We start from the raw sequence: 13,122 nt of genomic DNA on the forward strand, positions 1-13,122 counted from the left end.
GATCCAGGCCGCGTAGTTGGAATTGGTGGTGGTAGTGGTTAGAAGAGAAGAAAGGCACCTAATTTCTGCAGCCCAGTCGCTTGTCCCGCATCGCACGAAAGAGGGAAAAGAAAGTGTGCGAGGAGGACGCCAGTGTCAGTGAGAAGTTTGTGTCAGGATTGCTCGTGCGCTATTGGTTCGCCTCTGGAGGTGACGTGCTGCTGACGCGCGCGCTGGTTACACAGCGACACTGACTAAACTTGCACACCTGCGTCTCATTTTCAGCCATGCTCCCCATTCTGTCATTGTCCTTCTCCGGCTAAGAGGCGCAGCCCCCGCCATAATCCGTGGTAGCGAGGGACGTGGTCCATAGTCGAGCCACCATAGTCGGGGATACACAATATCCCGGCTGTGGCGGTCGCATTAAGATGGAGGCGAAACGTCGCGTGTCCTGTGCGATGCCAGGGCAGGTTAAAGAACACCTGGTGGTCAAAATTTCCGGAGCCTTTTAGTGTGGCGTCTCTCGTAATCATATCGTGGGTTTTGGACGTAAAACCCCAGATATTTTTTATATATCTTTTGTTCTCCTCCTCTCTCTCTCTCGTTGTCTCGTCTATCGGAGTTAATGCATCCGTCGCCGGAAAAATCACAGCGGGAGAGAGCGTGCCGGCTGAGTAATTGCGATGCACGCCCGTTTATTTTCTCGTATCTCGTCATGATTATTATAGTTTGTTGTCGTGTACCCTCGTGTGTCTCATAGGCTGACGGGACTTCTCCACTGGAACCCGAGAACGCTACCATGGCATCCAACGACAATGTGCATGTCAACCCTGGTGAGTTCTTTTCCTGTTGGCAGCCTTCACAATTCTGAAATCACTGTGATCATGTTGCGACGATCGCTTCTACAACACGTGTTTCATAAACCGTGAGGTAAAAATTTTCTACGGATTAGGTATTAAGTCTTATTTAAATGAAGTCCTGTAGCGTTCATGCGCAAATACGTACAGACGTGTCTACTGCGAAAGGGAAAACTTCTGTGCAGGGCATGTCCGGTCTCACTATCTAGGAAAAAACACACGTTTAGATTTCTATGGCACTACTGCTGGTTGACCATTTTGAATTCCTTTGAAATACTATAGTTTCACGCGCAATGTTTTTTTTAACAGAAAAAAAGTAATGCGAAAAGTGCTCATTCGAGCATTCCCTATAACAGCTGTCTGTACAGTACTGTGCATCAAGAGCAGCGATCGGCATCGTTGTCAGCAGTGTTGTGTTTTGTTACATTGCCAGTCACACTCTCATTATTAGCATAAGCGAAGAGAACGACTCGGCGTTTATTGTCGGTGGTGGCTCGTTCGCGGTATCACACAGGCACCCGCGAATCGTTTAGGAATGAGACACGAGATTGCTGACGTGTTCGACCTAAAGGAAGTTGCGGCTGCAGTGTATAGGAGGGTTGCACGTGATGTCATCCGCTTGAGGCGCTGGCGGCGTTTGCCTCTAGCGCCGTGTCAGTATGGTCTGGGCGCACGCTTTTTGAAGCGGCGAGCGGCAGTGAGAGGTTGTGTGCGTACCGCTACGTACGGTACCAACGAGGGGAAATTCGACTGAGAGCTTACGCGCGTGACTTCCGAGGTTCGGCGAATTATCGCTACGAACATAAGGTTCACCTTTGCGGCAGATATCGACTCGTTCCACTTCAGCAGCGATGAAAGTGCGTGTGATGTGAAGTGTTATTCCCGCATCGAGCTCATGGACATTAAGGACCATTCTGTTGGCGGCCCAAGCTTCGCAACAAGGGACGAGCTTAAAGCCTATATATTGATTGACGCCCACAACTATCTGAATAGCGAATGAGTTCAACGGCAGTGAGTTAAAGATCTCAGAGATGGCCGCCGCGTTGTCGTCGGAAATTTAACTGGTTCCCTTTGCTTCGTGCAAAGGGAACCAGTCATAATTTTTTTTCACCGCGGTGAAATTTTTTTTTCACCGCGATGAAATAATTTTTTTTTCACCGCGGTGGGATCGCTTCATGAATTCTTTGTGTGGAAGGGCTTCATCATTTGCAAGAGCATGTGAGGTGATACAATTGGCATTGTCCGTTCGTGGTTTAGCCCAAGCCGCTTGCGATCAAAAATGATCTTTGCTTTAGGGTACAAAGACGCGTGTCGGGCAGTTGCGCACCCAGAGATCACTTATGGTCTCCATTGTAACTGATCGACGTTAATGTGATATCACCGTTTATTTGCTCGGCTCGTCAATGCATGGGTAAACGAGAGCGCACCGCATCACTGAAGGTTTACTAACACACTGAAATCAGTAACACACCAGACCTACTTGAATGATACCGCTGATAAGCAGTGATCGCGGTCGTAGTGCGCGCGTTAGTCTACTGCTACGTAAACGAAGCTTCGTAGCACGTCGCGAAAAGTAAAGTTTTTGACCACAAAAGCGAACCTCTATGATGTTGAATAGGCTTTGAACACTTACCGAAAATGAAATTAAATGTTTAACGCACACGCAGTATAAGCGTAACTGAGCCACCCAAACCTTTTCGATTGGTTGGCAATCATTTTAGGTATAAAAAAAAAGCCGACATCAGACGCGTTCTCATGGCCAGCCTTCTTACTGGAGTGGTTGTGGCAACAAAATACGGCATAGTTCACCACTATTACCACAGGAATCTCGCACGGACGCGCACCCGTCAGTGTACCACAGAACACCTACTTACTAGTTAGAGTACGTTCTGCGACTGCTTGCCCGTGGCGGCCGGGAGAGAGAGACCACAAAGATGGATGCGCTGCCTCTTCGATGCTGGTGCCATCTCGTGGGCCACGTCCCTGTGCAACCCTCCTATACGCCGGCGAATCAAACTCGTGGTCTCGCAGCGATGAGCTAGCCATTTTAGCGTAATAAGAAACATTGATGCGATAAAGTATTTTGATTGAAAACTTCCGATCGTGCAGGTGATGGAGGAACTTCGAACCACGAGAGCTTCAGAGACGACGGCGTTGGCCCTCTTCTTTCGCCGCATTCTTCGAGAGATAACCAAGCACCTCCACCGTATCTAGAGTGTATGCGTGTCGTGGCTAACCTCGCCGAGCGTAGAGCTCGTTGGGTCATCCCTGTTGAGCCGACGGAGTATAGTTATGGTAGCCTGTCTTCTTCGTCCTGGTGGACAAGGCTCGGAGACCCAGATTCCGACGACAGCGCAGCGTCCGGACCGCAGTCGGCTGGCGTGGGCCCACTGTTATCGGCGAACCCCGGTGAAGAGAGCAAGTTTCTGTCGGGCCGCCTGCCGTTGGAGCAACCCGCGAGACCATCGGGACTGCGCCATGATGAATACTATCTGCAGCCCACGCATGCGACGCAACGACCTGTGTTCGCGGGTGACGCCTGGGAGCAGTTCGTGCTTCACAGGAATGAATGGAACCGTCGGAAAGGAAGGTTTAGGGGAAACCAGAGCGGAACCGTCGCTTCGGCCGCTCTTCGGTTCACGCGGCCGCTACGTGAGTAATGACGCGTCTACTTTTATTACAGCAATGGGACAAAACGTGGGTTATCTAATTAAAAAAAATGAAATGGAAAATAAACGAAGGAGTTTTTGTCACCGTTACTTATCGCGGGTTATATAAATTTTTCCTTGTTACTTATCGCGGGTTATATAAATTTTTTTCTTGTTTTCTAGGGCGACCACTTGTGTGAGTCAGACCCTTATTCACAAACCAACGTTATCTCCGATCTGTTCTTTTCCTAATTGTTCATGTGTCCATAATGCGTGTGCAGTGTTGTAAACGTTCCCGTAAAACTGTAACTGAAGCTCGTTCCTTCCAAATTTCGGAACGAGTTCCCGTTACAAGTTCCGTCACAGCAACAGGAACTCGTTACAGGTATACATTTCCGGAAATCGCATTGTGTAGTTAGATTGACGTTACATTGGACTTTTGGATAAATATATAGTGTCGCATAATCCTGGAGCGAAATAAAGTAATTTCACGCTTACATCAATCTACATGTATTTATAGGAATTTAATATCAGGATCCGGACAGGCCACCATTGGAACCTGAACTTGGCAACGTTTAACGCTAGAACCTTATCTAGTGAGGGAAGTCTAGCTGTAGTATTCGAGGAGCTAGAGGGTGTTAAATGGGATATAATAAGGCTCAGTGAGGTTAGGAGGACAGATGAGGCCTATACGGTGCTACAGAATGGGCACGTCCTTTGCTATCGGGGCTTGGCTGACAGAAGAGAACTGGGAGTGGGGTTTCTAATTCACAGAAACATAGCTGTCAAGATAGAGGAATACTATAGCATTAATGAAAGGCTGGTAGGTATCGCAATTAAACTGAATAAGAGATACAAGATGAAGGTGGTACAGGCTTACGCGCCTACATCCAGCCATGATGACGCTTCAGTTGAAAGCTTCTATGAAGACGCGGAATCGGCAATGAGTAAGGTAAAAACACAGTATACAACACTGATAGGAGACTTTAATGCAAAGGTAGGGAAAAATCAGGCTGGAGACCAGGCAGTAGGAGATTATGGCATCGGTACTAGAAACTCCAGAGGAGAGCTACTAGTAGAATTCGCAGAACGCAATAGTTTACGAATTTTGAATACCTTCTACCGAAAACGAGGAAACCGCAAGTGGAAATGGAGGAGCCCTAATGGCGAAAATAAGAACGAAATAGACTTTATAATGAGTGCACACCCAGGCATCGTGCAGGATGTGGAAGTGGTTGGCAAGGTACGATGCAGTGACCATAGAATGGCACGGTCTTGAATTCACCTAGACTTGAGAAAGGAACGGTAGAAACTGATACGCAAGAAACCAATGAATGAGCTAGCACTGAGAGGGAAAGTACAGGAATTCAGATTCTCGCTTCAGAACAGGTACTCGGCTCCTAGCGGGGAAACCAACCTTAGCGTAGATACAATGAATGATAATCTGACGAGTATCATTACGGAGTGTGCAGTGCAAGTTGGAGGCAGGGTGGTTAGACAGGACACTGGCAAGCTTTCTCAGACAACGAAGAATCTCTTTAGGAAGCGTCAAATCATGAAAGTCTCAAGTACAACAAACAAAATAGAACTACCAGAGCTTTGGAAGTTGATTATTAGGCGTAAGGTATCCTACGTAAGAAGGTATAACACGGAGAGAATTGAACACGCTCTGAAAAACGGAGGAAGTGTCAAAGCAGTGCAGAGAAAATTTGGGATAGGCAAAAATCGGATGTATACACTATGGGACAAAGAAGGCGAAATAACTACCAATATGGATAGGATAGTTAAAATAGCGGAGGAGTTTTACAGAGATCTGTACAGTAGCGGGGACAACCACGACATTAATACTATAAAAACTAGCAGTAACCCAGACGACACTTACCAGTAATGATATAAGAAGTCAGAAAGGCTTTGGAGAGCATGCAAAGAGGCAAAGCTGCTGGTGAGGATCAGGTAGCATCAGATCTGCTGAGAGATGGCGGACAGATTGTGTTAGAAAAACTAGCCACCCTGTTTACGAGGTGTCTCCTGACGGGAAGAGTACCAGAGTCTTGGAAGAATGCTAGAATTATCTTAATACATAAGAAAGGAGATGACAAGGACTTGAAGAATTACAGGTCGATTAGCTTGCTGTCTGTAGTATACAAGCTATTTACAAAAGTAATTGCTAACAGAGTGAAGAAAAAATTAAAATTCAATCAACCAAAGGAACAAGCAGGATTTCGAACAGGCTACTCAACAATCGACCACATTCATACTATCGATCAGGTAATAGAGAAATGCTGAGAATATAACCAACCACTATATGTAGCTTTCATAGATTACGAGAAGGCGTCTGATTCAGTAGAAATATCAGCCGTCATGCAGACACTGCGAAATCAGGGCGTAGATGAAGTATATATAAACATCCTGGAAGAAATCTACAGGGGATCAACTGCTACCATAGTGCTTCATAAAGAAAGCAACAGAATACCCATCAAGAAGGGTGTAAGGCAGGGGGACACAATCTCCCCAATGCTATTTACGACGTGCTTACAGGAGGGTTTTCAGAAGCCCAGAAGGGAACAGTTATGAATAAGAGTTAATGGAGAGTACCTTAGTAACCTGCGCTTCGCCGATGACATTGCATTGCTGAGTAACTCAGGGGACGAATTGCAACTCATGATTACGGAGTTAGACAAGGAGAGCAGAAAGGTGGGTCTTAAATTGAATCTGCAGAAAACGAAAGTAATGTACAACAACCTCGGAAAAGAGCAGCGCTTCGAGATAGGTGATAGTGCACTTCAATTTGTAAAAGACTATGTCTACTTAGGGCAGGTAAAAACCGCGGAGCCGAACCACGCGATTGAAGTAACTAGAAGAATAAGAATGGGGTTGAGCACATTTGGCAAGCACTCTCAAATTATGACAGGTAGATTGCCACTATCCCTCAAGAGAAATGTATATAACAGCTGTATCTTGCCGGTACTTAGCAACGGAGCAGAAACCTGGAGACTTACAAAGAGGGTTCAGCTTAAATTGAGGACGACGCAGCGAGCAATGGAAAAAAATGGTAGGTGTAACGTTAAGAGACAAGAAGAGAGCAGAGTTGATTAGGGAACAAACGGGTTTTAAGGATATCATAGCTGAAATCAAGAAGAAGAAATGGACATGGGACGGGCATGTAGCGCGTAGACAGGATAACCGTTAGTCGTTAAGGGTAACTAACTGGATTCCCAGAGAAGGCAAGCGGGTTAGGGGGAGACAGAAGGTTAGGTGGGCAGATGAGATTAAGAAGTTTGTGGGTATAAATTGGCAGCAGCAAGCACAGGACCGTGTTAACTGGCGGAACATGGGAGAGGCCTTTGTCCTGCAGTGGACGTAGTCACGCTGATGATGATGATGAATATCAGCCAGCTATACGTACGTGCAAGAAATTCAAATAAATGATGCCAGATATATTTTATAGACAAATGACCTTTCTGCAACTTTTGCGGTCGCCTAATTAAAGTTATATGGGAATTGAATTACGCTAAAACAAAACTTGCAGTACGAATGTGCCACATGTGTATACATATGCGGCACATCACACTACGGTCTTCAAAGGCGCAGTCAGGATACTACGCGCCAGATAGTCAAACAGATAGAACTGTTCTTGAATGTACCAATATAAACATATGTCTTGCACAAAGAAACCCCGTGAAAAGTGGTGATACGTACATGTTCAACGAGCGCTGGTTTTATATTTCAGAGTGCTGTAGAAAATGATGACATTTGCAACTTAGTAAAATCCCCTGTTTTCAGTCAGCGAACATATTTCTGTATCCTACCTTCTCTGTCAGTATTTATGTTATTTTAATTTCTCTCAAATTTTCTTCTTTCTTTCTTCATATATGATTCTTTCTTTCCATCTCTTCGTTTATATATATACTCGTTCTCCCCTCCTGCTCACCATCAGTGCCCTTCCCAACCCACTGCTATACTATATAATACAAGCACGGACGCTGAATGAAAAAGTACACGGCGCGCTCTTTTTCATCCAGTGGCCGTGATACAAGGCTCTTCTAGCAAGCGCACATGTTGCAGGGGAACGCAGAGCCAATAATCTCCTAAACATCCTACTTCGTCAGAATGCTTGCTCGGCTGAAATGTAGATGTATTTGAGCAAAGGGAAAGTCAGCCAGAGAAAGAGACAGAGAGAAATATAGTGGAAAGACAGGGAGTTTAATCAAGCCAGTTAGAATGTTATTTGCACTGATGAGATGTTTATCGATACCGCCGTTCTAGTTGTGTGTAGCTGGTAATGACCGTTACTTAATGTAGTCGCCGTGTAAGTTCAAATTTTTTACTGCTACGTGTTCGTCATTGAGTCGTGATTCGAGCACAATGAAATTATCATTTCTCTATTTGTATCGAATCGCTGTAAACTGCTAGTTTTATGTTGAATGTTTACCATGGAGGAGGAAGAAAGAACTTTATTCAAAGTCCAGCGAGTTTGTGGCATGGGCCAATGGCCCCACCTAGGTTACGGTAAGGAGTCCTTGAATCCTGGCGGCTTCCTCGGCCCGCAGGACGGCGCACATCGGGTCTTCGAAGGCGGGGCTGAACATTGCGGCTTCCCAACGTGCGCGAAGGCTGTAACTAGAGGCCGCACACTCGTTATGGGCAATAATTTCTCGGAATCTCCACAACACGTGCTCCAAATTAAGTGGCTCTGGGGTCACAACGCTTGCACTTGTCCGTTTTGTAGATATGGGCATATATAATGTGTGATAGCGCAGGATTTGGATACGTCCTAGTTTGTAACTGCCGCCATTTGACATTTGAGGGGCGAAGCTCCTCAAAGCGGCACCCATTCGTCCCTCGTAGTACGTAACATGTCTTACGCTTTGACCTCCAAGGGGGTGCCGTTGGGAGATTTCTCCTGTGCGTTGTTGAACAATAAAAAAATCACAGCGTTCGCGTTAACTAAAAGCTAAATTCTTCTGCCTCTCATTCCCCATTAGCAGCCATTGGCATGTACATTGAGCAGTATCTGACAAGAAAAGGTTGCTACGTTATACTTGCTGGACGTAACCTCCTTTGTTCAGAAAGGTTTAGCGAGCGTTGGGCCGCAGTGCCATGAATACAGTGGACTAGTATTTACCATGAACTCGAGGTGGTTAAAGGTCAGATGTAGACAGAAGCGCCAGCCGTAAGAAAGTGTGCGTGTGCCACCTCTCTTTTAGTCCTTGGAATGTCTGCTGGATGGCGGTGCTTCTATATGCGGAATATATAATGAAAAGATGCGAGATTGTTGTACTTGGAGTGTTGACTAGATGGACGAATGGACACACAGACAGATGCATGGACGGACGCACGAATGGCTGCACGGACGGATGGGCGCATGGGCGGACGCAGGGTGGATGCATGGACGAGCGCATGGACGGACGCATGGATGGACGTGCGGACGCTCGTACAGACGCACGCACGGACGGGCGGATGGATGCCTGGGTGGACGCATGGATGGACGCACGGGCGGATGGAAGCAAGAACGAATACACGGACGGATGCTTCGCCCCACTCTGCATCATCCACCCCGTGGATATGCTGCCATTTTTTTTTTAATTTTAGGGGAGGTGGCGGGAATAAGCCACTCTGTAACCAATAATATTTTGTAATGTGATTGTATCTGGTAATTATGTCGCCTTAGTTCCACTCGTCTACCGCGCTGTCATCCCAGGAGGATGCTGGTGTGGCACTTAAGAAGGCAGCTGAAAGCAAAAAAAAAAAAAAGAAAGAGTGAATAGCCGAGTGTTTAGGACGCTCGCCTTGGAATCATATATAGGTGGTCTCGAATCTGGCCTCACCAAAATTTCTTTTCTTCTTAAAAACATTTCTATTTCTCGGTGTCTCTTTCCTTCACTCTTTTGCATGTTCTATCGCCCATCAGATTTATTGAATCCTGATCCGGAGAAACCAGGGCACATGTTTGGGGAGCTAAGCAAATGAAGAAGAGGCCGCGTTCCGGTTCACGACGTTGATCATATTTATTTCTGCAGAGAGCAGCAAACATCGAGCATAGCATCTCCGCTGTAAAAAAATAAAATAAAAACAGCTGTTTTTTCCCACGTGTGACGAGTATCGGCCTCTTTCGCAATGCATAAGCTAAAGTTACCTCACACCCCCGGCTGGCGCCATAATGGAAAATGCCGGATCCAATGTAATCACGTGATGGGTGAGTGCTACATTTTGGAGCCTCGCGTAGTTGTCCATCCACTCTGATTTGGAAGATTGACTGCGTGCGCCTGTACGCAGTCGAAACGTTTAAAAAAGGAACGCCGTTCCCTATACCATTTTTTTGCAAATGTAAGGTGTTACCGTTACAGATGCATTTATCCTAAATGAAACGGTGGTGTTACTCCGTTCCTCCAAAAAGGAACTAGTTCCTGGAACGTCGTTCCGCGCAACGCTGGTGTGTAGTGCCTAAAACAGTAAACAGAATAAAAGAGAACCGAAGTGTGTGTGTGTGTGTGTGTGTGTGTGTGTGTGTGTGTGTGTGTGTGTGTGCGTGTGCGTGCGTGTGCGTGTGTGTGTGTGACAATTTCCTTCATAATGACTTATGAAGTAGGTTAACGAAATAGAAATGAAAAAAAAAATTAGACGCCCCTAAACCACTATATGTTAATGAGAGATACCGTAGTGAAGGGCTCTTTAACGGCCTATTTAACGTGCAACTGGGGTTCTTTAACGTGCAGTTAAGTCTGAGCACACGAACCTACAGCATTTCGCTTCCATCAAAAATGTAGCCGCTGCAGCCCGGATTCAATCCCGCGACCTGCGGGTCAGCAGCCGAGTACCTTAGCCACTAGACCACCGTAGAGGGGCAAAGGAATAGCAAAAGAGACTCGTTGTTGCGAGCGTGTACAGTTCCCCAAAATACCAACTGCCAGAACTTCACCTTTTGGTATGACAAATGAAGAAACGCGCCAATGGGCCTCTGTTATAACAGCAGATTTTAACGCCACTTTCATGACTTGGGGCTACAATTCCACCACAGAGAAAGGTGCGCGAATTGACGACACGGCTTGGCAGCGCCGACTATCTCTGTGGAACAATCCACTCCTGACAACAAGGGCAGAGAATAGCGTCTCCAGAGACACAAACCCCAACTCAAGTTCACGTTAAATGCGCGTTCGGCAGAGTGGAGCTGTCTCCCAGAAACCCCGGAAAGCAACCACCACATCGTCCAATTTCCCGTAGCTTACACTCGCGATCCCAGGAGGAGTGGCAAGGTCCAAATAACTGAATAAGGTTCATTCTGCAATGCTCTAAATGTGGAGACTACCATCGATAAAGTAGACTACGTTGTGAGGAAGGTCGTTACCACGGCGGAACGATGCCCCAAAATAAAACGGCTGAATGAGAAAGCAGCAGTCGTTGTCACGCACCTCCTCCATCTCAGGGAAGCAAGAAGATCTATTCTGAGGAGATAGAAGAGCCAGAAGCTAAATAAGAAACTCAAGAGGAGAATCTCCCTGCTCACTGAACAAGTGCAGGAAAATGCAAAGAGGTTAGGCAGACAGACCTGGTTAGCATTCTGCGACGCACTACGGAGAAATTTAAGCACTAAGCAAACACATTCTTCGCGCTCTCCTGTACAGCGGCTTTACGCAGCAGCGACAAAACATTTGCAAGCTCATACACAACTACGCCGGATCAGAGGAGGGCCTCTTTCGAGAAGTCCAGAAGAAGCTTTGCGGAGACGAACCCATAGCCACGATGGCAAAAAACGAAACCCCGACCTCGATGAACCTATTACGCTATAGCTGAACTCGGTGCAGCACCAGCTACACTTACTAAAAACACCTGCCCATGGAAGGATCGCATTACCAGCAAGCATCTCCGCTACCTTCCGCAGCATTCCACCGACGCCATAATCCAGTATTTCAACAATCGCTGAGAGACTGGAGAACTACCAGCTACCTGGGAACAGTCGGAGGTTACCATGATCCTGAAACCCAACAAGCCCCTCAGCATCAAGAATCTGTGTCCCATTTCCTACACCTCGTGTGTAGGGAAACTGTTCAAGCACAAGGTACACATCCGGTATACTCATCAGTACCTCGAAGACAAGGGATAGTTTCCTAACACAATGTTCGGCTTCCGGCAACGCCTATCAACGCAAGACGTTTTCCTTCTGCTCAAGGAAGACCTCGTCGATAATCTGAGAACCAGAAGCAAATTTTCAATCCTAGCAATCGATATAAAGGGAGCTTTCGACCTCGTGAGCCATGGCGCTGTCTTCTGCAACGTGGAACATTTGGAGTGTGGGCCTCGGATAAACAACTACGTTGAATTTTCTCACACACCGCACGGCCACAGTGGGAATTAACAATCTCCGCAGCGACACTTTCCTACTACCGAGCAGAGGTACACCACGAGGTTTGGTTATTCCACCGTTGCTTTTCAGCGTTCCATTGACAAAGTTACCCAGCCTCCCCGACGCTATACAAGACTGGCGACATGCCTTTTATGCAGACGACAATATGTTTTGGACAAAGGCCTCAAATCCCGGAACGCAACTGGATTATAGAGCTAAACGTACACACAACAAACGTGTTATTCTCTCCAGCAGTCTGCTAGTGTGAAGGCATTAGGAAATAAGCGGTCGTCTGGATGGGTATCAGTTGTCGATTTTCTCCTACACTGCCTTGCCGTGCAGTTGCACGCTCATTCGACCTTGTCCCGCACGACCATTGGGTGCGATCAATTGACTGGTCTCACTTCGTTGCCCGCACTTTCGGCGGCGGAAGTGGAGATACCAGTGTCTAAGCCGATAAAGCACAAAATCTTGACGCGCTCAACGCCCAGTGCTGACTGTCCCAGCGTGTTTGTCATATGAAGGAATTCAGTGACAACGAGGAAGCAGCGCCTGTATGGTTGATAACTTGACAGTGAAGGGTGACAAGGAAACCAAAACCAAGTCTAAACTCGCAGGAGATTAAGGACCCTATATCGAAGCTCGGGAGAGGTAAGACATCGCCACCAGGACAGAACACACGAAAAGATACACAGATTCAACGCAGCATCTGTGCGTCGTTCTGCATGTCCTGTATTTTTATTGGGGGGGGGGGGGGTATCTTTCAGAGCAACTCGTCCATGCATCTGCTTCAGCTGATAACACGGCAAAAAAAAAATCTCACGGCAGACATGCAGCATGAATTTCACCATCGCACTTGTTCCAGTGAGCATTCTCCCTTCGTCTACAACGTTTTCAAGCAAGTGAAGTTCTCATTCCGACACCTTCACTGCTGCGTTTGAACATTGTACTTCTGCAAAGTGGCAATATATATATATATATATATATATATATATATATATATATATATATATATATATATATATATATATATATATATATATATATATACCTATATGATAACTGTGCTACCACGAAGGCATTATCGCAGGCGAGAAAGACTTGTTTAGTATCCATGTTTCGCCGCGATAAACAAAACAACGAAAGATACTTGAAACAAGGTTAACACCAAGATAAAGAATATGTTAACGTGTTGAAAAGTAGCAAATTTATCCGAGGGCATGTTCTTTTTAATGTATGAAGAAAATAAAGATTAAAATTTGTTTGTCATGCGCATTAGTCTTTTTTAATGCATATA

General features: G+C 46.2%; 1 protein-coding gene across 1 annotated transcript; it reads left to right on the plus strand.

The window, feature by feature from the left end:
* The first annotated feature begins 578 nt into the window (after positions 1 to 578).
* Positions 579 to 3,531, plus strand: LOC142788369 (uncharacterized). Its single transcript, XM_075884934.1, has 2 exons — positions 579 to 812; positions 2,946 to 3,531. Exons 1-2 carry the CDS (start codon positions 779 to 781, stop codon positions 3,494 to 3,496), a joined length of 585 nt encoding a protein of 194 aa, XP_075741049.1. The 5' UTR covers positions 579 to 778; the 3' UTR covers positions 3,497 to 3,531.
* Positions 3,532 to 13,122: the final 9,591 nt, after the last annotated feature.

The sequence above is a fragment of the Rhipicephalus microplus genome, unplaced genomic scaffold (genome assembly GCF_043290135.1).
Source record: "Rhipicephalus microplus isolate Deutch F79 unplaced genomic scaffold, USDA_Rmic scaffold_56, whole genome shotgun sequence".
NCBI classification, from domain to species: Eukaryota; Metazoa; Arthropoda; class Arachnida; order Ixodida; family Ixodidae; genus Rhipicephalus; species Rhipicephalus microplus.